Source organism: Rhinatrema bivittatum, chromosome 2 (genome assembly GCF_901001135.1).
Source record: "Rhinatrema bivittatum chromosome 2, aRhiBiv1.1, whole genome shotgun sequence".
Taxonomy (NCBI): Eukaryota; Metazoa; Chordata; class Amphibia; order Gymnophiona; family Rhinatrematidae; genus Rhinatrema; species Rhinatrema bivittatum.
The window spans coordinates 544947306-544971962 of NC_042616.1; the positions used below are offsets into that span (position 1 = coordinate 544947306).

The 24657-nt window shown below is 43.5% G+C and overlaps 2 protein-coding genes across 2 annotated transcripts in view; one reads left to right on the forward strand and one right to left on the reverse strand.

The window, feature by feature from the left end:
• The window catches only part of LOC115083352 (uncharacterized protein C18orf63-like), a 67380-nt gene extending 46867 nt beyond the window's left edge, over positions 1-20513 (reverse strand). The window contains exons 1-2 of the mRNA XM_029587152.1: positions 20369-20513; positions 1473-1645 (exon numbers count right to left, since the gene is read on the reverse strand). Coding sequence (XP_029443012.1) covers positions 1473-1606 — 134 coding nt within the window. The 5' untranslated portion in view covers positions 1607-1645; positions 20369-20513. The remainder of the gene's footprint in view (positions 1-1472; positions 1646-20368) is intronic.
• Positions 20514-20683: 170 nt separating this feature from the next.
• Positions 20684-24657, forward strand: part of LOC115085176 (cytochrome b5) — a 67481-nt gene continuing 63507 nt past the window's right edge. The window contains exon 1 of the mRNA XM_029590879.1: positions 20684-20894. Coding sequence (XP_029446739.1) covers positions 20778-20894 — 117 coding nt within the window. The 5' untranslated portion in view covers positions 20684-20777. The remainder of the gene's footprint in view (positions 20895-24657) is intronic.

A 24657-nucleotide genomic window follows, 5' to 3' on the forward strand; every position in this document is an offset into this window, starting at 1 on the left:
TAGGAAAGACTTTCCTTTCTGAGCTCAGAGAGAGCATGTTCGGGCCAATGCTACTGGATGATATCACCCACTAGTGTGGCTGCGCTTTGTCCTGCTTGTCCATGGATAAACATTTTGTTTGCTGGAAACCTCAGTGTTTTAACTCACTTCTAGGAGAAACATTAAATGCTACATCTTCTAGAGAATGAGCTGTATTGGATTCTTACAGTAAGGGGTTGTGTTGGCTACTTACTGTGAAATTTTGATATGGAGCCAGTGGCCTGGGTTGCTTGAGTACCCTGATTTTTGTATTTAAATAAATTGGAAAATAGGAAGTATCATTTCATGTTTTGACTGAAATTAATTTCCAGGGTTTGGGTTTAAATTTGACTGAGATGAAGAGTGCCAGCTAGTTAGTGTTCATGAGAAGAAACCAATCACTCAAGGGGTTAAGCTGTTTAGGCACATGGGGAAAAATCTTCCTATCCAATTACGGAAATCACCTTGAGTGTGGTTCACCATAATAATTGCTCAAACACTTTCTAAAGAACCTAGTAACCACTGAAAGGTTTGGATAGCCCATCACCAGTATCAGGTTGCATTTTGTGTGTCCCATGCTGAGTTTACCAAAACAGAGAAGCAGCAAATCAAGATACAAAACTAATTAATTAGGGATGCAGACAGAGATGATTCACTGAATAATTAAGTGTTTTAATAAGGTAAAGACTTATACTGCTCTTTAACCACTATTTTTATATGTCTCAGGTAACATTCCAGTTTGTTTTCACAGTCATGGGTCAGATCACCATTGTGAAACATCTAGTGACAACAGACCCAAATATTTTTGACACTCAGCTCTATGAGATTAATTTACATAGGCAACAACACTAGAAGAAACATTATTTGAGCCACCCTGTTCCCCCCCCACCATACACCTTATCGCACCTCAGTTACCTTACAACCTGTACAACTCTCGTTTTTTAAAAGTTAAAATTAGTTATTTATTACCTGCCATAACCGCTGTAAATAAGCTTTTATATATATATTTGTTTAAATGTTAAATAAGTTACCCCTCATAACCTGCCTTAACTGCTGTAACTAAGATACCATTTATATCCTCTATATAATCCATATTCTTCATTAACCGCTGTAATTTTGCGACAGTGTTTAACCCCCGTTAAGTAGTGCTAAGTTCCTTTTACTTTTCTCAGCTGCTATCTTTCCTCCTTTACCTTCTCCCCCCTTTCTCCGCTCCTGCTCCATCTCCCACTCCCTGTTTTTTGTAATTTCCTCCTTTCTCAAGTTTATTGTAAACCGGCGTGATGTGCTCGCACGAACACCGGTATATTAAAAAGCTGTTAAATAAATAAATAAATAAATAAATAAATAAATCTGATGAAGAACAATAATACTGTAACACTCTACTTCAAAATAATGAATTGAGAAAAAAAGGATTTTCCACTTTTTCCACCTCAGGTGGCCTGCAAACCTACCTACAGATTTTTATCTGTACATCCCTTGCAACTGTATCCATAACCCCAGGATTAAGTACCACTGTGACAGCACAGAGCTTCCGGAGATCAGGTAGAGAGACGAAAAACAGGGACTGGTGTGTGGTTTCATTCATGTTCTTCTACTGACCATAAAGACGCACAGATCACTTAGTCTACAAAATCAAGGTGTCGCAATCTCTTTAAACAGATGTTTGAAAGTACATTTAGTATTAAAACCATAAAAACACATTTTGAGCTGAATTTGCTAAAATCAACCAAACAAATGAACTTCTGACAAGTGCTACAATAAATAATTTCATATAATGGCAATTATTGTGAACTACTATGGGCAACTCTTCATATCTGGTGACAGGGCAGTGACTAATTTTAGTTAGTGTCACTGGCACATCCAAATATTTTTTTAATGTTATGGGTTTTGATTGACTCATCTTCTTTTAGTCTCTGGACAGCGAATAGAGCCAAAACCCAAAAAAGAAGATATTCAAGAGGTACGTAGGGAAAAATGTGGAAATATTTGATAGCTTGAAAAAAATGAATTTTGGAGCATCTATGAGGAAGTATTAACACAGCAGTTCTATATAAGCAGAATATAAGAAATTGTAAATAAATAATAAGATGCTACATTTTTTATTTTTCAATTTATATCCACCTTTCAGAAAAATCTGCCTTCCACTCTACTAACAGACCTATCCTCAAATATTCATTCATATATACAAACAATGGAGAAATTTGTACTTGTTAATTTTCTGCAGGTGGAGGCTGAGCAAACAGACTTTCTTTGTGATATCTTGGTGCAGCACAAAGAAACTCTAGTATTCCTATAATAAAACACTGAGAACAAATTATATAAATCAAAATGAGAAAAGAAAATATCAAACATTTTAGGAAAGAAAATCATCTTATTTCAGCCCCCGTATCCCAGAATTGGGAAACAGAACAACAGGATGAAAGATCACAAAAGGAAGAAAAGATGATACATGCAGCAGACCTATGTCGGTCTGAGAATCTTCAATGACTCAAATAGGCCCAACTTCCCAGGAGTGTTCTGGACTGGTATAGTAAGATTCATGGAAAGAAAATTAATAGGTCAAAATTTCTCCTTCCATTTCATCCTGCTACACCAGTCTATTCCAGTCCAAATAGTTGGGAAGTACCCAAGCCCAACTAATTAGGGAGACAGAAAGTAAAGGCTGCTTTGAAAACACCAGCACCATAAGCTGTGTTCTCCTTAGCAAGAACATCCAGTCTATAATGCTTCACAAAGGAATGTAATGACAACCAAGTAGCTGCTCTGCAAATGTCTACCAGCACTACTGCAATCACTTCTGCTAAGAAAGACGACTGAGCTCTAGTGGAATGCACATGAATAATCTCAGGTGCCCTCTGGCCCTTAAGCAAATATTCTAAAGAGACTGTGTCCTTCATTGGAGCCTCTTATATTTTTTCCATTGCAAACAAATCAGAACCAGGGGTCACGATTTGAAGCTCCAGGAAGGAAGACTCAGAACCAATGTCAGGAAGTATTTCTTCATGGAGAGGGTGGTGGATGCCTGGAACGCCCTTCCGGAGGAAGTGGTGAAGACCAAAACTGTGAAGGATTTCAAAGGGGCATGGGATGAACACTGTGGATCCATAAAGTCTAAAGGATGTGAATGAAAAGGCATGGGGGTGGCTTGCGGAAATGACAGCTACTCCCTGGAGATTAATACCCTTATTTAATAAACATACGCATGGTTAATGTGACTCCAACATTGCTCTATGCTTCAACGGCAAGAGGAAATGTGGAAAAAAGCGGGGGAGTAGCTGCATTCACAAAAAAGCAGGGGAGTAGCTTGCTTGTTGCAGTGGCTACTACCCCAAACCAAATAAGCCTGATACTTCACTTTCAATACATATCCAGCACAGCTCTCTGCTTCAACGGCAGGGGTGGGGATGAAGAAAAGAGGATTTATATTCAGACAACAACCAACAAGGACTGAATTACATAGTCTGGGTAAACAAATAAGCATGGGTGTAGCTTGCCTGTTGCGGCGGTTACTACCCTGAATCAATTAAACCTGATACTTCACTTGGAATACGTATCCACCACAGCTCATTGCTTCAACTGCAGGGGAAATGAAGAAAAGAGGATTTATATTCAGACAACAACCAACAAGGACTGAATTGCTCAGGCTGGGTAAATAAATAAGCGTGGGATTAGCTTGCTTACTGCGGCGGTTATTACCCCTATCCAATTAAGCTTAATACTTCATTTAGATGCAGCTCCAGCACTGCTCTCTACATCAATGGCGGGGGTGTATGGTAAATAGAACCAAAATGTTACTAATAAAGGCCAAGAGTATCAGATAAGTATGAGAAAAAAATAAGTGTGAAAGCTTGCTGGGCAGACTGGATGAGTCCTTTCACAATGGCCTTATCTTCCCTAAGTGCCCCTTTAACCCCTCTATCATCTAATAGTCCAACCGATTCCCTCACATGCTTCCTACTTCTGATATATTTTTTACATTTTTATTATGGGTTTTTGCCTTTATGGCCAGTTTCTTTTCAAATTTTCTCTTATCTTGTCCTACCAATGTTTTACATTTAACTTGCCAATGCTTATGCTTTTTCGTTTCTTCAGATGGCTCCTTCTAATTTTTTAAAGAAGTTCTTTTGGCTAAAATAGCCTCTTTCACCTCACCTTTGAACTATGCTGGCAGTCGTATGGCCTTCCTTCCCCCTTTCATAATGCGTGTAATATATCTGGACTGGGCTTCTAAGACAATATTTTTAAACAATATGTTAGGATCAACGGCTTGCGTGTGTGCCCCACAAGCACAGCACTCACCCGACAGCCATCCATAAGCTCTTCTTCGCAGCAGACACTCCACCCACAAGCTATCTCTGCTGCTGTTATACTTGAGCTTGGTTGTGTACCCCTGGGTCGTGGTGAGAGCTGACTCCACCCACAGGGAGGAGCCCTGTGGGGACTCACCACGACAGATGGGGTCTCAGCAGTGATGGACACAAGAGACAAGAGGTTTTATTATACAGCAGAAGGTAACCCGAAGAGCGGGTTTGTAAATACAGTCCACAGTAGAAAGACCTTTAGATGGATTCTCCGGTAGTGGTCCACAGCGCAGGGTAGGCCGGAGGCTGGTATTGGAAGTAGGTACAAGGCAGCATGGATCCGGTAGTGGTCCGCAGAGTGGGGTAACCAGAGGATCCATACAGCGTGAAGAAAGGAGGAGAGTAGAGCAGATCTTGTACTCACTCCGAAGTGTAGCAGAAGAGCTACTGTCGTAGTCACAGTGGAGACCCGATGCACGGGAACACTGGAGGGTCCGTCCGTAGTAGCAGCGAGAGCTCACTTAGGCTGGAGAATGTGAGACTTGCAGAGAAGGCTCTCCGAGGAGCAGATAGCCCTGAGTGCAGCAAGGCCCCCGAGGAGCGGGTACCCGAGTCACTCAGTCTGGAACGCAGGAACAGCAAGGCAAACCTTCTCTGAGTAGCGGAATTAAGCAAGACGGAAATCCTTGATAACTCGTAGGTAGGAAGGTCCGGTAGGTTTAAATACACGTAGGCATGTAATGTCATGCGGAGGGGACGCTCCCGAGGTTCCCGCCATGACATGGATAAGACGGGGGCAGGCGCGCATGCCCTAAGTCACACCAGATTCAAGATGACGACCGGGATCGCCCACACCGTCCCGGGAACCCCAGGGAGGTTGGCTTGCAGAGGCAGTGGTGGTCATCTTTGCCAGAATCGGAGCTGCAGGGCAAAAAGAGATGAGCAGCAAAGGTCGCAGCCATCTGCAACGGACGGGCGCAACAGTACTCCCCTTCTTAGGGCCCCTCCCAGGAGGTTTCAGCTTCCTAGGGTGAGTTAGATAAAATTGGATGTTGACATAAGGTTCCCAGCTGTTTTCTTCTGGTCCATATCCTTCCCAGGAAATTAGATATTCCCAATGCTTTCCTCTCTTTTGTACATCCAAGATGTCATCCACTTTGTATGCGATGTCCTCTTCAGCATCAAGAGGCTGTGGATCTGGAGTCTTGCGAGAAAACTCAAAGAGGATGAGTGGCTTCAAAAGTGAAACGTGGCAAGCGTTGTGCATTTTCATGGATGAAGGTAACTTCAGGCTGTAGGTCAAGGGACATAGGCGGCGAAGGACAGAGAAAGGTCCAATGTAGCATGGAGCGAATCTGACAGAAGGCATCTTGAGATGGATGTACTTGGTACTGAGCCATACCTTTTCTCCTGGCTGAAACTGGAGTGCAGCTCTGTGATGAGCGTCGTAACACTTCTTGGCCCGTTGTCCTGCTTTGTGAAAAAGGTCCTTGGTTTGAGACCAGAGTTGGTAGATCTCTTCAGCTGTAGCCTGAGCTGCTGGTGATGTACCTGACAAAGGTATTGGAAGTGGTGGTAATGGTTGATGGCCATATACGATCTGAAATGGAGTAGATCCAGTGGCAAAAGCAGGATAAGGGTTCAGGGCGAACTCAGCCCAGGGTAACAATTCTGCCCAATCACTCTGCCTAGAGTTGACATAGGCACGAATGAACTGTTTGAGAGTCCGATTCATTCATGCGATATGTATGCTATACAGGAACATCGGTATATAAAAATTAAAAATAAATAAATAAAATAAATAAATTCTCTCCGTTTGCCCATTTAATTGGGGGTTATAGGCTGAAGTCAGGTCTAGGGAGATGTTGAATTTACGACACAGCGCCCTCCAGAACTTGTCGGTGAATTGTACACCTCTGTCAGAAACTATGTGTTTAGGCATGCTGTGCAGGCGGAACATATGCTGTATAAACAGCTTGGCAAGTTTTGGGGCAGATGGTAGTCCGGGTAAAGCCACGAAGTGTGCCATTTTTGAGAAGCGGTCCACAGTGACCCATATAGTATTGTTCCCGCTTGATGGTGGTAAATCAACGATGAAATTGGTTGCAATGTGCGTTCATGGTTCATCTGGAATAGGTAACAGCTGTAGAAGACCCCAGGGGCGACTGGCAGGAGGCTTTTGTCTGGCACAGGTAGCACAGGATTCAACATACGCTTGAACGTCTTTTTTCATAGATGGTCACCAGTAGAATCGTTCTAGGGTGGCTAGTGTACGGGCCTGTCCAGGATGACCGGGAGTCATGAGCCCAGTTCAAAAGCTTCTTCCGTAGCATCTGAGGGACCACCATTTTACCTGCTGGAACAGAATGGGTAGCAGCCAGAACTATCTTCTCTGGATTGATGATGTGACGAGGTGCATCAGGAACATCCTCAGGTGTAAAAGAGCATGAGAGAGTGTCTGCCTGGACATTTTTATCAGCAGGACGGTATTTGAGCAAGAAATCAAATTGGTTGAAGAATAATTACCCATCAGGCTTGGCGATGGTTGAGTCTCTGAGCATGACGTAGATATTCCAGGTTCTTGTGATCAGTGAACACTGTTATCTGGTGTTGTGCACCTTCTAGCCAGGGATGCCATTCCTTGAATGGAAGCTTGATAGTGAGCAACTCTTTGTCACAGATATCATAATTTCTCTCGGCTGGAGAAAAATGAGCAAGGGTGAAGAGTATGTGTATCACTGTGCTGACTGATCACGGTGATACAATGCCGACATCAGAGGCGTTGACCTCGATGATGAATGGCCAATGAGGGTCAGGATGGTGTAAACAAGGTTTCTTGAGGAAGGCCTCCTTAAGAGCTTGAAAAGCAGCGACGGCTTCCGGAGACCACTGTGAAGGGTTGGCTCCTTTCTTAGTCATGGCAGTAAGTGGCGCTGTCAAGGTCGAGTAATTTTTGATGAATGTGCGATAATAATTAGTAAAGCTGAGGAAGCGACGGAGGGCTTTAATACTAGTAGGCTGAGGCCAGTCTTGTATGCTTCTTGTCTTCTGTGGGTCCATTTGGAAACCTTTGCTGGACACAATGTACCCTAAGAAGGGAACAGACTCCTGGTGGAAAGCACACTTCTCAAGCAGCCTCTGCAAGACTTTGATGACATCTGCTTGGTGGCTTTGAACATCACTGGAAATGATGAGGATGGCGTCTAGGTATATGACCACACATTGGTATAACAAATCTCGCAGGATATCATTCATCATATTTTGGGCCAGGGCATTGCAAAGGCCAAATGACATAACTAAATACTCGAAGTGGCCATCGCGAGTATTAAAGGCCGTTTTCCACTCGTCCCCTTGACGAATGCGGACAAGATTGTAAGCGCCCTTTAGATCCAACTTTGTGAAGATCTTTGCACCTTGGAGCCAATCAACCAACTCCGAAATTAGTGGTAAAGGATACCGATCCTTGATGGTAATTTCATTCATACCTCTGTAGTCAATGCAAGGGCAAAGGGATCCATCCTTCTTGCCAACAAAAAAGAATAGGGCTCCCGCTGGTGACTTAAAAGGTCTAATGAATCCTTTTTGTAGATATTCTTGAATATAGGCCGACATGGCCTCAGTCTCCAATAATAAGAGTGGATAAACTCTTCATCTAGGTGGCACTGTGTCAGGTTTTAGATTGATTGCACAGTCAAATGATCTTTGTGGTAGAAGCACATCAGCTGCTTGTTTGGCAAATACATCTTGAAATGATGTGTACTGCGGTAGTAGACCAGGAGGGCAGTAGTGGTGACCATACATGGCAATGGGGTTACTTTTTTAAAGCATCTGTCATGGCAGGTCGGCTCCCACTGTGATAACTCCATTGAAGACCAGTTGAACTGGGGAGAGTGGTCTTGTAACCATGTATGCCAAGCACAATGAGATGAATAGCTTTCTTGAGGTATCTCCGGTAGTGGTCCGCAGCACAGGGTATGCCGGAGGCTGGTATTGGAAGTAGGCACAAGGCAGCGTGGATCTTTTAGTGGTCCGCAGAGCAGGGTAACCCAAGGATCCACACAGCGTGAAGAAAGGAGGAGAGTAGAGCAGATCTTGTACTCACTCCAAAGTGCAGTAGAAGAGCTACTGTCGTAGTCACAGTGGAGACCCGATGCACGGGAACACTGGAGGGTCCATCTGTGAGTAGCAGAATTAAGCAAGACGGAAATCCTTGCTAACTCATAGGTAGGAAGGTCCGGTAGGTTTAAATACACATAGGCAGGTGATGTCATGCGAAAGGGTCACCCCCGAAGTTCTCGCCATGACGTGGATAAGACGGGGGCAGGTGTCACACCAGATTCAAGTTGGTGACCAGGATCACCCACACCATCCCGGGAACACCAGGGAGGTCGGCTTGCAGAGGCAGTGATGGCCATCTTTGCCAGAATCGGAGCTGCAGGGCAAAAAGAGGTGAGCAGCAAAGGTCGCAGCCGTCTGCGACCGACGGGCGCAACAGCTGCAAGCCTCCCTAAGTGCCCGCATCACTTCTTAAAGGCCTCATGGCAGGAATCCTGCTACCGGCACCCTCCGATGTCAGCTGCCACCAATATCTTAACCTGCTGCAGGTGCCTTAGCAACCTGCCTTGCGTGCATATTGCCAGCATTCCTGATTCCTTTGTCTTGTCATTGAGCCTTGCCTCATCTTGTCCTGCCTTCCAGTCTTGCCTTCTCCAGCTATCTTGTCCAGTGTCTTCAGTGCGTCTTCATCCACTCTTGGCCTGACTCTCTGGATTTGACCTCTTGTTTGGACCTGATCATGATTGCCTGCTGCCTGAACCTAACCTCTTGCCTGGAGCTGACCACAACTGCCTGCCACCTAGATCTTACCACTCTTGCTAGCTATCTGCCCTGACTTTGTCCTGTCTTTGACTCTGTTAGTCTGCTGTCTGCCTTGACCCCGGTGTGCTTTTGGACTTTGGTTATCCTCACTGCCCCAGGGACCCGCCTAAGTCCTGCCAGCCACCAGAATCGAAGGGCTGTGGCTGGTAAAGATGAAGCTCCAGAATGTTACGCTACAGGGTGTATTCACGAGCTGCTGGCATATGCCTCCTGGGTTCACCCTCAAGGCTGCATCTACACTGCAGCACAAAGGGCTCTCACACCCACTTCCCTTCTCACAATATCCACTCCTGTTGTACACTCACCCTTTGTAGCTGCATCTTTCAGTTTTTTCTATTTTTCTCAAATTCTCCCTTTTGAAAGTTTGTTAAGACCTGTAGATTTACTTAACATCCTCTTCCAGTCATTAATCAAATTTGATCACACTATGATCATGCTTACCAAGTGGCCCATGACTATTATCTCTTAGGTCAAGTTTCCTTGCTATGTGGGCACAGGAAATGGGATTTCCCACATTTTCTTTTGTAAATCTTGCAGGATACGATGAACCGATATCACTGCTGGATCCAGTGGGGCTTCCAGAACCTGGAGGCCTAAGACGTCTGCACAATGGTCTTTGCCCTCATGTACATTCACTCCAAGAGCTTTTTCTAATTTGTCCATACACCTAGAGTAGGAAAGGTCTTCCAGGGGAGATGACTGTTCTGGAAATTTCCGTCAATCCCTCTTTGAAATCTAGGAGGTGAGGGAATACTGATGCAGTCCCAATGATGAAACTGGTGACTTGAGGAGGGATCCTCAGTTGCCTTGGAGGACAGACCACTTGGTGTGTAAAAGCCATGAGCATGCAAAAGCCATGAGCTAGAAGCCCCTTGCAAGGGATCTGATGGAGAATCCATTTGTATTGCAGATTCTGTGACTCCTTCTTGTGGAAGTAAAAACCATCTTAGAAAGGAAAGGTTGAATGGTATCTTCCCTATCCTTAGCCACTAAACTAAAGAAATCCTTCACCAACTCCTCTACTTGGTCAAGTGGCTGACATGCCCTCAGACCACGCATAGATGTTGGAACATCTTTTTGGGATATTAAAATGGAGCGCTGCACATCTTCTAGGCTTTGTAGAATTAATTTGTACCATTAGCTAATTGGATATGAGGCACCACAGAGCAAATAGGATCTGTTTTTTCTAGGTGCAGATATTATGACAACAATTTTGTTGGCAAGAACACTTTAGTGATTGGTAATGAAAGGGAGATCATATCCCCTTCTGCTCCAGTGAAGAGCTTGTTCCAACCAGCATATAGTTGCATCAGAAGATTTACAGTACAATGCATCGATGTATGAATGATTTAAAGGGCAAAGACAATGATCATCAACGGTGTCGGCGCACCCTTGCACGTTGACAGTGCCAATGCACTCCAGCCTGTGTGCCTCTTCAGTGCTCAATGCTCCAGTGGCTCAGCAGAGTGGCACCTTCTTTTTCCCATGCATAGTGGCTACATTTATTTGACCCCACTGATTTGGCCTGTTCTACCGAACGGGAAGATATTTAAGAACATGCCATACTGGGTCAGACCAAGGGACAATCAAGCCCAGCATCCTGTTTCCAACAGTGGCCAATCCAGGTCATAAGAACCTGGCAAGTACCCAAAAACTAAGTCTATTCCACGTTACTGTTGCTAGTAATAGCAGTGGCTATGTTTTAAGTCAACTTAATTAATAGCAGATAATGGACTCCTCCTCCAAGAACTTATCCAATCCTTTTTTAAACACAGCTACACTAACTGCACTAACCACATCCTCTGGCAATAAATTCCAGAGTTTAATTGTGCATTGAGTGAAAAAGAACTTTCTCCGATTAGTTTTAAATGTGCCACATGCTAACTTCATGGAGTGCCCCCTAGACTTTCTATTATCCGAAAGAGTAAATAACTGAGTCACATTAACCCGTTCTAGACCTCTCATGATTTTAAACACCTCTATCATATCCCCCCCTCAGCCGTCTCTTCTCCAAGCTGAAAAGTCCTAACCTCCTTAGTCTTTCCTCATAGGGGAGCTGTTCCATTCCCTTTATCATTTTGGTCGCCCTTCTCTGTACCTTCTCCATCGCAACTATATCTTTTTTGAGATGCAGCGACCAGAATTGTTAACAGTATTCAAGGTGCGGTCTCACCATGGAGCGATACAGAGGCATTATGACATTTTCCGTTTTATTCACCATTCCCTTTCTAATAATTCCCAACATTTTGTTTGCTTTTTTGACTGCCGCAGCACACCGAACTGATGATTTCAATGTGTGATCCACTATAACGCCTAGATCTCTTTCTTGGGTGGTAGATCCTAATATGGAACCTAAGATTGTGTAACTATAGCATGGGTTATTTTTCCCTATATGCATCACCTTGCACTTATCCACATTAAATTTCATCTGCCATTTGGATGCCCAATTTTCCAGTCTCAGGTGGTCTTCCTGCAATTTATCCAATCTGCTTGTGATTTAACTACTCTGAACAATTTCATATCATCTGCAAATTTTATTACCTCACTTGTCGTATTACTTTCCAGGTCATTTATAAATATATTGAAAAGTATGGGTCCCAATACAGATCCCTGAGGCACTCCACTGCCCACTCCCTTCCACTGAGAAAATTGTCCATTTAATCTTACTCTCTGTTTCCTGTCTTTTAGCTAGTTTGTAATCCACAAAAGGACATTACCACCAATCCTATGACTTTTTACTTTTCCTAGAAGCCTCTCATGAGGAACTTTGTCAAACACCTTCTGAAAATCCAAATATACATCTACCGGTTCACCTTTATCTACATGTTTATTAACTCCTTCAAAAAAGTGAAGCAGATTTGTGAGGCAAGACTTGCCTTGGGTAAAGCCATGCTGACTTTGTTCCATTAAACCATGTCTTTCTATATGTTCTGTGATTTTGATGTTTAGAACACTTTCCACTATTTTTCCTGGCACTGAAGTCAGGCTAACTGGTCTGTATTTTTCCAGATCGCCCCTGGAGCCCTTTTTAAATATTGGGGTTACATTAGCCACCCTCCAGTCTTCAGGTACAATGGATGATTTTAATGATAGGTTACAAATTTTTACTAATAGGTCTGGAGCTGATGCTCAACTCTATTCTTGATAAGCTAGATGAGGCTGCACTTTGTGAAAAGAACATATCTTAGCTTTTAGGAGAAATATACTGTTCCTCTATTTGCCAGGTTCTGGACCAATGTGTTCACCGGGACATCCATCCACATTTGTAACAATATGAATGGTCATGGTCTGGACCCAGGCAGCAATAGCAGAATTCATGTCCATCCATAATGAATGTCATCCGTAATGAACATTTTCCCGCCACACACACACAGATTTTAAACCCACTTACTGTAGCTTTTTTCTTACAAGACATTCCAATGAAAAAACAAATTTTTTTTAAAAGGTAGCAATGAAAAGTGCTGTTTGGGGGCTGCCAAGGCAGCATTATACTTTATATTTATTAAAGATTGTCAAATAATTACAATTCAAATTATTTGAAGGATTATAGACTGCAAAGCAAAGAAGAAAATATATAATCAAAAAAAGAAAAAAATTGCTATATATTCTCTACAAAATTGTTAGTGTTCATGGTAGTTGTGGGTGGATCCTTGGGCCGGTGGCAGATGACCACGCCCCCGGGGGAAGATCCAGAGAGGGACCACTGGTCAGACTCAGAGTATGGAGATAGACACACACTAGTTCTTTTATTAAACAGTACATGGAACCACCAGATGTAGCAGTAGTGAGATGGAAGTGCCCGGCTGGACTGTAGTCCTTCAGATACTGGAACAGCGATCCTGGATAACTGAGCTGTAGAGAAACTGAATATAGTGAGTAGGCAGAGTATGCAGAGTTCAGGAACAGAACCTTGATGGTAACACTCACATAATAGTCTCTTAGAAGCAGCCCAGGAGCTGGAATGAAGTAGGCCCTCGAGGAGCGAGTACCTGGTTCCAGGGAACGCTCTGAGAGAGCGATGGTAACTCACTGGTGTTGTAGGCAGTGATGACTTCCTGGTAGAAGTAGTATTCAGTAGCAAGTCCGGGAACGAGGGCCCTCGAGGAGCGAGTACCGATTCCAGACTGTGATCTGAAAAGCAAAGAGAAAGCATGGACCCCGAGGAGCGGGTACCCCTGGTAAGTCCGAGGAGGCAGAGTAGCAAGGTATGCGGAGAGCGAATCCCATCCGCCGATACCTGGAGGAAGGCCCTTGCTAACGCGATTCGTTAGCGATTTCAGAGACCTTAAATATCTGGTGAGGATGACGTCACCTCAGGGGGATGCCCCTGAGGTTCGTGCCACTGCTGGTACTTGAGTCGGGGCCGCACCACTCACTCGCCCTTAGGCTACTGGGAAACATGGCGGTGTGCAGCGTCCAACTGGTCCGGGGACGCCGGATGGGAACAGCAAGATGATGCCGCGGCAGCCAAACTTCCAACAGGCAAAGAGGAAGTCGCCAAAGAGGTAAGGTGGGCGTAGTGGAGAAGTTGGGCAGCGATGGTCACAACAAAAATCCTCAATTCAATCCAAGGGGGATCAAGAGAAAAGAAGATAACTTGTTTGAAGTTTCAGGATGTCAAACAGACTGAAGCTGTTTAGTTTTAGTGCACTAAAGAATGTTTTCACATTTTTTAGATAAAACTTATTATTCAAAAAGTAATTAGGTTGGAAGGGGAGGTTTCTTTCTGATGATATTTATCTTTATGTGAGAGATTTGCTGCCTGAGATCGCTGAAGTATTTTCCTCCAATCTTTTTAATTTTGATGGGTATTTACATAAATATCTTGTGACTTTGTGGTTTTTCAATTTTTTACTTCTCCTGCCTCTTGTTTGTCAGATTTGTAGCCCACTAAATTCAGACCCCCTCCTCTAAAGTATCACTCCCAACTCATCCCACTGGCAGGTCTATAATCACAGATGCAAACTTGCAGTGATAATGAGAATGGTTGAATTCACCCACCATTTTGAACCAGGATGGCGAGCAGGCAAAAATACGGTAAGCATTCGCCAACTCTCTTTCTCCTTCCAGGCTGACAGTAAGTGGGGAAGGAGGCAGCTGGGTGGGAAGGGAAGTAGTTTGGGTTTTGACCCTGTCGGCACTATCAATTAACTACTCTACTCCTTCAAGCATGTCCACTCTGTTACAGATCTTGGTATCAACCACAAATCGATAAACTTTATCTTCTATCCCTTCTACAAAGTCACACTCAAAGAGACTGAACAGAAACAGTCCCAATACTGATCCCTGTGGCTCTCCTTTTAATATGGTTCTCTCTTCAGAGCAGGTTCCATTTACCATTACACGCTGTCTCCTATCAGTCAACCAGTTTGTAACCCACACCACCACCTTAGCGCTCACTCCAAAGTTTCTCATTTGGTTCACAAGCCTCCTATGTGGGACAGTATCAAAAGCTTTGCTGAAATCCAAATAGATGACATTGAGTGTTCTTCCTCGATCCAATTCTCTAGTCACCCAATCCAAAAAATCAATCAGATTTCTTTGACAGGGTCTTCTTCTGGTGAATCCATGCTGCCTTGGGTCCAGCAACTTACTGGATTGTAGATAATTCAGTATCCTTTCTTTCAGCAGCATCTCCATTAATTTTCCCACCACTGAGGTGAGACTAACCACCTGTAATTTCCAGCCTCCGCTCTGCTACCACTCTTATGAAGTGGGACCACAACCGCTCTTTTCCAATTTCGTGGCATCACTCCGTTTCCAGATCTATTGAACAGGTCATTTAGCAGACCCGCCTGGCCATTTCTGAATTCTCGAAGTATCCTGGGATGTACCTCATTCAACCCCATGGACTTGTCCACATTCAGTTTTCCTAGCTCTTCCCATACATACTTGTTTGTAAAAGGAGTTTTGTCTAACCCATTCCCTTCTACGGTCTTGTCAAGCAAGCAATGGTCCTTCTCCAAGGTCTTCTCCACCATTTCTTTAACTGTCGTAACACACTGCTCCTCATCACCTTTCAATTTCACTATACCACTTTGGGCTTTCCTTCTCTTATATAGCTGAAAAATGTTTTGTCACCTCTCTTTATCTCTTGGGCAATCTTTTCTTCTGCTTGACCTTTTGCTTTCCTGATTTCTCTCTGTGTGTCCCTCATTTTCACCGGGTATTGTTCCCTGTGTTATTTTTGGAATCCTCTATACTTCCTGAATGCTGATCTTTTTGCCTTTATTTTTGCAGCCACCTACTTTGACAACCAAATTGAGCTTTTGTTTACTTTTCTAACATATAGATTTATGACGTTTATAAATAGCTTTTCATTTAGCCCACTGATGTTTCACATTGCCCATTTTCTCCCAGTCTTCTAGTTCTTCCTCCAGATACATCCCCATTTTGTTAGCGTCCATATATTTGAAATTAAAAACTCGGGTTTGTGTGACTTCTTTGCATCTTATTTGCAATAAGATACAAAGGAAAAACATGTGCCTGACTGGATACTGGAAATAGGATTGAAAGTCTGTTTCCTCCTGCAATAAGGAGAAGTGAGTAGCTTGAAGCCATCCAAGACCTAAAGCAAATACATTGAGATTTACCAGGCTTGAGAAGAGATTTTAAATAGTGTGTCTTGTACAGACTGAAGAGCAGTGTACATACATCATAACATAAGTTGAGGCTTTCCGGGAAACAGAGTGAAGTCTTACTGGATGTGCTGTGAGGCTGCAATTTATATTTTCCTACAATAATTAAAGATATTTATTAGAAGCATCTTTTCATTTGGAACACAAATCTTTGATGCGGGCAGTGGCTTTTTGGAAGTGCATGTTTGTGTGTCCTGTGCCTAATTTGGCCCTGCAGAATATCTGCCCCATTCCACGACCCGAAAGAGTAGGATTAAATGGACAATTTTCTCAGTGGAGGGTCGTGGGCAGTGGAGTGCCTCAGGGATCTCTACTGGGACCCGTACTTTTCAATATATTTATAAATGATCTGGAAAGGAATACGACAAGTGAGGTAATCAAATTTGCAGAGGATACAAAACTTATTCAGAATAGTTAAATTACAAGCAGATTGTGATAAATTGCAGGAGGACCTTGCGAGACTGGAAAATTGGGCATCCAAATGGCAGATGAAATTTAATGTGGATAAGTGAAAGGTGATGCATATTGGGAAAAATAACACCCATGCTATAGTTACAAGATATTAGGTTCCATATTAGCAGCTACCACTCAGGAAAGAGATCTAGGCGTCATAGTGGATAATACATTGAAATTGTCGGCTCAGTGTGCTGCGGCAGTCAAAAAAGCAAACGTTAGGAATTATTAGGAAGGGAATGGTGAATAAAACTGAAAATGTCATAATGCCTCTGTATTGCTCCATGGTGAGACCGCACCTTGAATACTGTGTATAATTCTGTTCGCTGAATCTCAAAAAAATATAGTTGCAATGGAGAAAGACGACCAAAACGATAAAAGGGATGGAACAGGTCCCTTATGAGGAAAGACTAAAGAGGTTAGAGCTGTTCAGCTTGGGGAAGAGACAGCTGAGTGTGGGATTAGATAGAGGTGTTTAAAATCATGAGAGGTCTAGAACAGGTAAATGTGAATTGGTTATTTACTCTTTCGGATAATAGGACTAGTTAGCTTATAGCACATTTTAAACTAATCGGAGAAAGTTCTTTTTCACTCAATGCACAATTAAACTCTGGAATTTGTTGCCAGGGATGTGGTTAGTGCAGTTAGAGTAGCTGGGTTTAAAAAAGGTTTGGATAAGTTCTTGGAAGAGAAGTAAATTACCTGCTATTAATCAAGTTGACTTAGAAAATAGCCACTGCTATTACTAGCAACAGTAACATGGAAGAGACAGTTTTTGGGTACTTGCCAGGTTCTTTTGGCCTTGATTGGCCACTGTTGGAAACAGTATGCTAGACTTGATGAACCCTTGGTCTGATCCAGTATGACATTTTCTTATGTTCATATGAATTTTCTCATTTTGGGAGTGTTTTCCCAAGCTCCCTGAAGCAGTGAAGGTGACCCTCAATAGGCAGGGGGGTCACATATGAATGTAATTCTTTTCTGCATGGTCTACCACAGGGGTCGGGAACCCATGGCTCGCGAGCCAGATATGGCTCTTTTGAGGGCTGCATCTGGCTCGCAGACAAGTGTGCCATACTTCGGGTTCCCCGCTGACCCAGCTGCTCCCCGGTCCTCCGCCGCCCGGGCTTAAAATGCTGTCAGCCCGGGCGGAACGCGGCAGGACAGCTGGAGTCAGCGGCACCGGCGTGCTCTCTTCTCCCCCCCCCGCGGCCCGGAAGAGGAAGTGGAGAGCATCGGGTGCCTGCGCGGGAAGAAGAGACCACACTAGCGTGGTCTCTTTTTCCGCGCAGGCACCCGATGCTCACCACTTCCTCTTCCGGGCCGCGGGGGGGAGGAGAAGAGAGCACGCCGACTGGAGTCATCCGGGTGCCTGCGCGGGAGTCATCGGGTGTCAGCCGGGTGCCAGCGCTGGAGTCATCGGGTGCCTGCGCGGGTCTTCCCGCGCAGGCACCCGATGCTCTCCACTTCCTCTTCCGGGCCGCGGGAAGAAGAGAGCACGCCGGTGCTCTCTTCTTCCCGCGGCCCGGAAGAGGAAGTGGAGAGCATCGGGTGCCTGCGCGGGAAGACCCGCGCAGGCGGAAGAAGACTGCAGCGCGGCTCGGAGGAAAATGAAAATCTTCAACCGCGGCCGATGGGACTCCGCCTTCGCCTCCGCGAGGGCTGAAAATGAAGGAGGTTAGCGTTGGGAGGTGGCTGCTGCTGCCGCGAGTTCCCGGGGGGAGGGGGGGGGAAGGGGGAGAGAGAGAGTGAATGAATGAGCGAGCAAGCATGTGTGTTTGAGATCCTGTGTGTGTGAGTGAGAGATTGCATGTATGTGAATGATTGAGAGCCTGTATATGTGAAAGAGAGTATGTCTGTGATTGAGATCCTGCCTGTGAGAGAGAGAGCATGAATGTAAGTTTACCATTGGGAACCTGTATGTGTAAGTTTGTAATTGAAAACCTGTTTGTTTGAAAGAGTATGTGTGTATGATTGAGATCCTTTGTGTGTGAGAGAGATCATGTGTATGTATGATTAAGAGCCTGTGTGTATAAGTAAGAGAGAGATCATGTGTGTCTGTGTCTGATTGACAGCTGGTTTAGGTGATGGAGCATGTGAGTATGTGATTGAGAGCCTGTGTTTAAATGAAAGAGAGAGACCATGTGTGTCTGTGTGATTGAGAGCTGATTTAGGTGAGGGAGCATGTGAGTATGTGATTGAGAGCCTGTGTTTAAATGAGAGAGAGAGAGACCATGTGTGTATGTGTGTGATTGAGAGCTGATTTAGGTGAGGGAGCATGTGAGTATGTGATTGAGAGCCTGTGTGTAAATGAGAGAAAGAGAGGACATGTTTGTAAGCATGTGAATGAGAGTCTGTGTGTGAGAGAAAAAGACAGCATGTATTTATGTGATTGAAAGCCTGTGTGTGTGTAAGCGTGAAAAGATAGACAGCATGTGTGTAAATGTGTAATTAAGAGCCTATATAAGTGAGAGAGAAAAAACATTTGTATATGTGAGTGACTGAGAGCATGTGTGTATAGGTGTGTCATTGAGAGCCAGTGTGAGAGAGAGCGCTGGTATGTGACTGAGAGAGGAGAAAGTTCCAAGCAAACCACCCCTCCTCCTGCTAATTCAGAACAATCTCAGGACACCTGGATATCAAACGTTCCCAGGTATGCAGAGCAAAAAAATTTTTGTATCCTTATTATTTTTCATTACTGGATCTTTGTGTCTGCTATTTTGAAATATTTTGTTGGTATCTGGAAATGTTTTATATGAGTTTTTAATTATTGGATATTCCACTCATCAGCTGTTTCGAAATATGTTCTTTTTGTTAGTACAGTTTTACTGCTGATGATTTTATATTTCTTGATTTGTTTTATAAGGATGTGTGATGTTTCTTTTTTCCTTTGTTACACTGCATACAGAGACTCTGGCTTGTTGCAGTTTCCAATTCAGTTTTTGTCTGCATGCTTCTTGTTATGCGTTTTGGTCTCTTTATTCTATGTTAGGTGAGGGACAGCACGTGATTCAGGTGAGGTTTTCTGCTGGCGTGTAGTTTCTGTGTAGGACTCTATAGCAGCCTGACTTGGTCCGTTTTCCTAATAGGAGATGTATTGGTGTCTTAAGGCCTGGTGTAATATTTTCAGAGACTTATTGTACTTTAAAAGTGTGATCTTACATAAAATGCACACATTTACTTGTATTTAGTTTTAAACATATTGTATGGCTCTCATGGAATTACATTTTAAAATATGTGGCGTTTATGGCTCTCTCAGCCAAAAAGGTTCCTGACCCCTGGTCTACCATGAAAGGGGCACTAGTCATTCTAGTGTGAAAATGTCCCTCTTACTACTCCTTATTTGGCAGCGTTGCCCAATGCACTTTCACCGAATTAAAAAAAAAATCCAACTAGTGAGCTTAAGGGGAACTCTTAAATTGCCCAACAGTCTGTCACACAACTTTACCTTTCAGAAGACAGAAACATAGCTTTGAAGTATTGAGCTATAGGTTAAGAAGGCAATCAGATGAAAGAAGAGACATGTTAACCACTCGGGAACTGTCAGAAAATTCTACAAAGGGAAAAGCGGAATATAAATCTAAATAAATATATATATATATATATATTTTTTTTTTTTTTACCGAGTCTGTCTCCTATAGAGCTCGGAAATCTAACGAAGGGGGAAAAAGGACATACTCCCACACCACCCGTTAAAAAAAAAACAACAAACGAACAAAAAACGCTTGCTCTTCTTACACAGATAAACTAATTGAATGGAAACTCTCCCGCCAGCTGCAGCTCGCGCACACAGCACCACCACCGAGCCCCACCTTCCCCCTATGCCTTGGAACTTTCCCCCAGTGCCCGGAACGGGCTCCCAGGAGGCGGGGCTGCACGAGCACTACAAGACGTGAACTGCAATGACCCTCGCGTCGGCCATCCAGCAGTAGCGATTGCAGCCAGTGCTCGATACTAGGCTTTTATTACTTAGGCCAAGAAACCTCAAGGTGCCGTTCCTCGAGCTCTGCAGCAGCAGCAACCTTCCTCCTGGAGCTGTGGGCTTCGTCAATCCCACTGGCATTTAGAAGCCGGTACCTGGTGCAAATACGTTTGTGAAGGGAAAACTTAGGTGCTAGGAAGAAGACACACAACTGGATTAAGAGCTTGGTCTGTTCTCGCACACACTTGGCACCGCTCGTCTCCTCTCACGGACAATTTGTATGCGTGCAACACTAACGCGCGGTGCGTGCACGTCGCTGTCAGCTGTCTGCTGACGTTAACTCAGGATCGAGCGCCTACAGTCTTGTCACACTCACGCTGCTGGAGAAGTGGCGGGCCACGCAGCCAATCAGGATCCCCCCCCCCCCCCCCCGCCCTCTCCTTGGATACGTTGCGACTCCCAGACTAGAAGCCAATGAGCTTGGAGGTGGGGCAGCTGGCGAGGTACTGGGAGTCTAACAGTGGAGCGCGAGCCGGTAGAGGCTGTTCGTCGTCGTCGTAGAAAATGTCGGAGCAGAAGCAGTACTACACCCTGGAGGAGATCCAGAAGCATAACCACAGCAAGAGCACCTGGATCATCCTGCATAACCGCATCTATGATGTCACCAAGTTCCTGGAGGAGGTGAGCGCGCGCGGGCCGCGGCGGAAGGGGGAGAGGGGGAAGGACGCCGACTTGGGACCCGAGGTAGGGATAGAGACCTTGCTGCTGCCGGGCTTCCTGAGCGAGGAAGTGGGGAAGAGCGTCCTCCCTGAGCTGTTAACGTGCAGAAAGGCAGTTATCGAGTCTCTTTTTTTTTTTTCCTCCGCTGAAACAATTGCTCTGAATTAAATTTTAATTTAGAACACTTATAGACCAACCTTTATGGTTCATTAGCTGGCAGACGGTGATTAATAAATAAAACTGCAAGCGGTGTAAGATATAATGCACAAGGCATATGCCCCCACGTTATTCTGTCTGCACTAAAGATAGGTTGCCAGCCACAAAGTGTGATCGCTACGAGATGTCACCTTATCCAGGACGGTTTTTTGTTGTTTTGGTCCTCCTTTGTTCTGCAGCATCCTAGAGAGGAAAAAAAATTTAGTAGTTAGAGCAATGGGCTCAGAACCAGGGAAGCCAGTTCAAAGCCCCCTTCTCCCACTGACATTCCTTATGATCTTGGGCAAGTCTTTTTATTTCCCATTGCCTTAAGTTCAAACTTACATTGTAAGCTCTCTGGGGAAGAGACTTGCAATATCTGAATACTTGGCACCATTGTACAATACTATAAAGGTAAGTATTACTACTTATCTTTATAGTGTATGTGTGTATATATATATATATATATATATATATATATATACACACACACAATTGGATTAAGAGTTGTATATATTACTACTTATCTTTGTATATATTACTACTTATCTTTATAGTATAGTATGCCTGATGAACAGGTTCTGTAGTAATCTAAATTGCCAACAATATTATCATGGCCACTCTCCAAACATCCAATATCCTAGGCCCCCTACATAGCCTGCCAGACAGATCTAGCAACATGAGTGCCTGCATTCCCTTAGGACTTTCATTTATTACAACATTTGTAGCTTGTGTACATGTATTTCCAGTAGGACTTCTAACATTTTGAATTAATCCTTTGACACTCATTCTGGCAGCCCCTGTGCTTGCTGAATCAGTAAAGTATGGTGCTTTAAAATGTGCTGATAGGTTGTGCTTTCTGCTGCCTCCTAACTTTTGGTAAGTAAGGATTTTCTATGCTCATCTCATGCCCTCTTAAAATATGCTACTGCTTTGGCCTCCACCACCCAACCTGGGAGGGTGCTTCATGTATCCATCAGCATTTCTGTAAAAAAAAAAAAAAAATCCTGATGCTTCTTAGTTTACCTCTGGCCTCTTATGATCTCTTGTTCTAGAATTTCTTTCCCTTGAAACAGGTTTGCATCTTATGTATACATCCCTTTTAGGTATCTATCATATCTCTTTTTTGTCATCTTTAGAGTATACATGTTTAGGTCTCAGTCTCATCTCATAGGACTTTTGATACGGATTCCAAACCAATTTGATAACCCTTCTCTGTCAGCAGTCTTAGCACTGTTGACATTTCTGTGTACTCCCAGGGATTGTACCTTGCTTATGTGTTTTAACAGCTCACAGCCAAGTTCCACATTTCTGTTAAAGCAGTAATGATGTTGCATTTTCCATAGGAAAGCTTTTTTATTTTTTTTTATACTTTCCCCAACTGACACCTGTAAATGCAGTTCATAGCTCACCAGAGCCTCTATTTACTAAGCTTGTTTTTTCTCCCATAGAGACAGAATAGAAGAAAAGCCTTAGTAAATAACCTCAAACCCTTGTGACTTTCTGACCCTGCTTAGGAGACCCAAGTGTTTGCAGCTATAAGGATATTTTTACAGGGGTGATTTTAAACCTTGATGATAAATTGTAGGAATTGATGGTTTGTTGTTTTGGCAGTCTGTTGTATTGTCTTCCTATGGAGCTTACGTGTCATGTTCACAAAACAAATTACTGGCTTTCATGATTCTGAAAATTGGATTATAGCCCTGACTGCGGCAATACAAAAAGTAATCATATTTCTGTGCAGCAGGAAAAACTGCTTCACAGCCATGAACATTTTTCAGAACTCTCATTGCCCCCTCCCCAAATTATACTGGAAAGTTAAATGAAATAGCAGTATCAGCATATTTACTGGTGTTGAAATCAAGTTAGGCTTGGCAGCTGATTTCCTTTTCATAGCTTGAACTTTGAAATCTGTCAAGTCATTGAGGACAAAGTGGGCTTTTTTAGAAGGCAGTTCAGAAAGAGCTAGATTTATTAACTCGGGATTTCAGAAGGTTAACTGGCAGCTCTGATGGGTTACATTGGTGTGAATGTCAGCATTTTGCTTGATAGTGGTTCCCAAATCAGTTATTTCAGAGAAAATAATGTGTAGATTTAGTCCTTGGACCAAAGGGTTGCAGAAATCTGAATATTTATTATGGGATATCCTGAAAATCAGTCCATTGTTTAGAAATGACTGATTTAAGATTTATAAAAATAAAGTGGGTCCTGGATGGCTCAAGAGAATTATCAGTTTTACATAGAATCTTTCACTTTTAGGTCACCAGTTCAAATGTAGCTCATGCAGGTAGGAACTTTAAATAGAGTCTGTTTGAAATGAGATGGTATCTCAGTCCATTTTCAGACTCCTTAGCAGAGGTGTTCACATCATGGCCTCTGTCTGTAAATTCTGCTGCACCCCCTGTCACTGATTTCTGACAAGGACATGATAATACATTAGAAGTTGATATTTTCAAAGTTATGTGGATGGGAGGTCCCTTGAGAATACAGTTAACCCCCAGTGCGTTCTTGTATAGTGTAACTGCTTGTACCTAGGCTTTTAGCAGGTGTGGAAAAATATTTAGAACATTAGATACCAGCTAAAATATTTAGGTGGTAGGGAACATTTTTTTCTTTTTTTTTGTGGCTTTGCTCTTTTTTTGTTGTTGCTGTGGCTTTTTTTTTTTTCCTTTTTGTTTTACTTTGCTCTTCCCTTTTCTCTTCTAGGCAATTTTCCCTTCCCCGCCTTCACTAATCCTTCTCTTCCCTCCAGGGATACTCTTCCAGCTTCCTCTCTCTCTCTCTCTTCTGTGCAGGTGTCTTCCTAGCTTCAGGGCATTACCCCCTTCTCCTTTCTTTAGTGATGGAGGCAGTCCTAACAGTGAGCACATCTCTCTCAGGATTCTGATGGAGGCTTCTCTTTTTGGTCCGGCATCAGGCACCGAATTTTAGACATCCTGTATGACTTGGCACCCAGGATTTTTCCATCCCTGGCTTGTAGTTTCTGAATAGATTTTCACAGCTGCATTATATTGACAATTCCACGACTTGTCATGGCTGGTATTTAAAAAGATGACTGTGCATACATCACCTGCACATGGTTTAGGAAAGCAACAGATGATTATTTGGCAACACTTGGAGCCCCAACTAAGTGACTGAGCTGCCTGCAGCACTTTTGTGCTGCTGAATGTCCTGGCTCTGGGTAATGTCAAATAATCATTATTAATGAGAATAATATACATTTTGTCATTAGCTAATTTCTCTAAAATGCAAGATTTTGTTCTTAATTTGAAAGTAAAGGAGACATCAAGTAGGATGGCAAACAGACTACACAGCCCATCTAATCTGCAGTTTCCCCTCCCTACTGCAGTACTATGGACCCTGATCTAGGTGTTACTATTTTACTTTTCCCACTGCCAACTATCCTCTGTCCATAACTTTTAAAAGTGGTACCAGTGAGTGAAGGGGATGAGCCTAGGTAATGGGTGACAGAGGATAAGCTGGGGGATGTAAGAGAAAAGTTGGTGAGGATGGGATAGAGGTTGTGAGT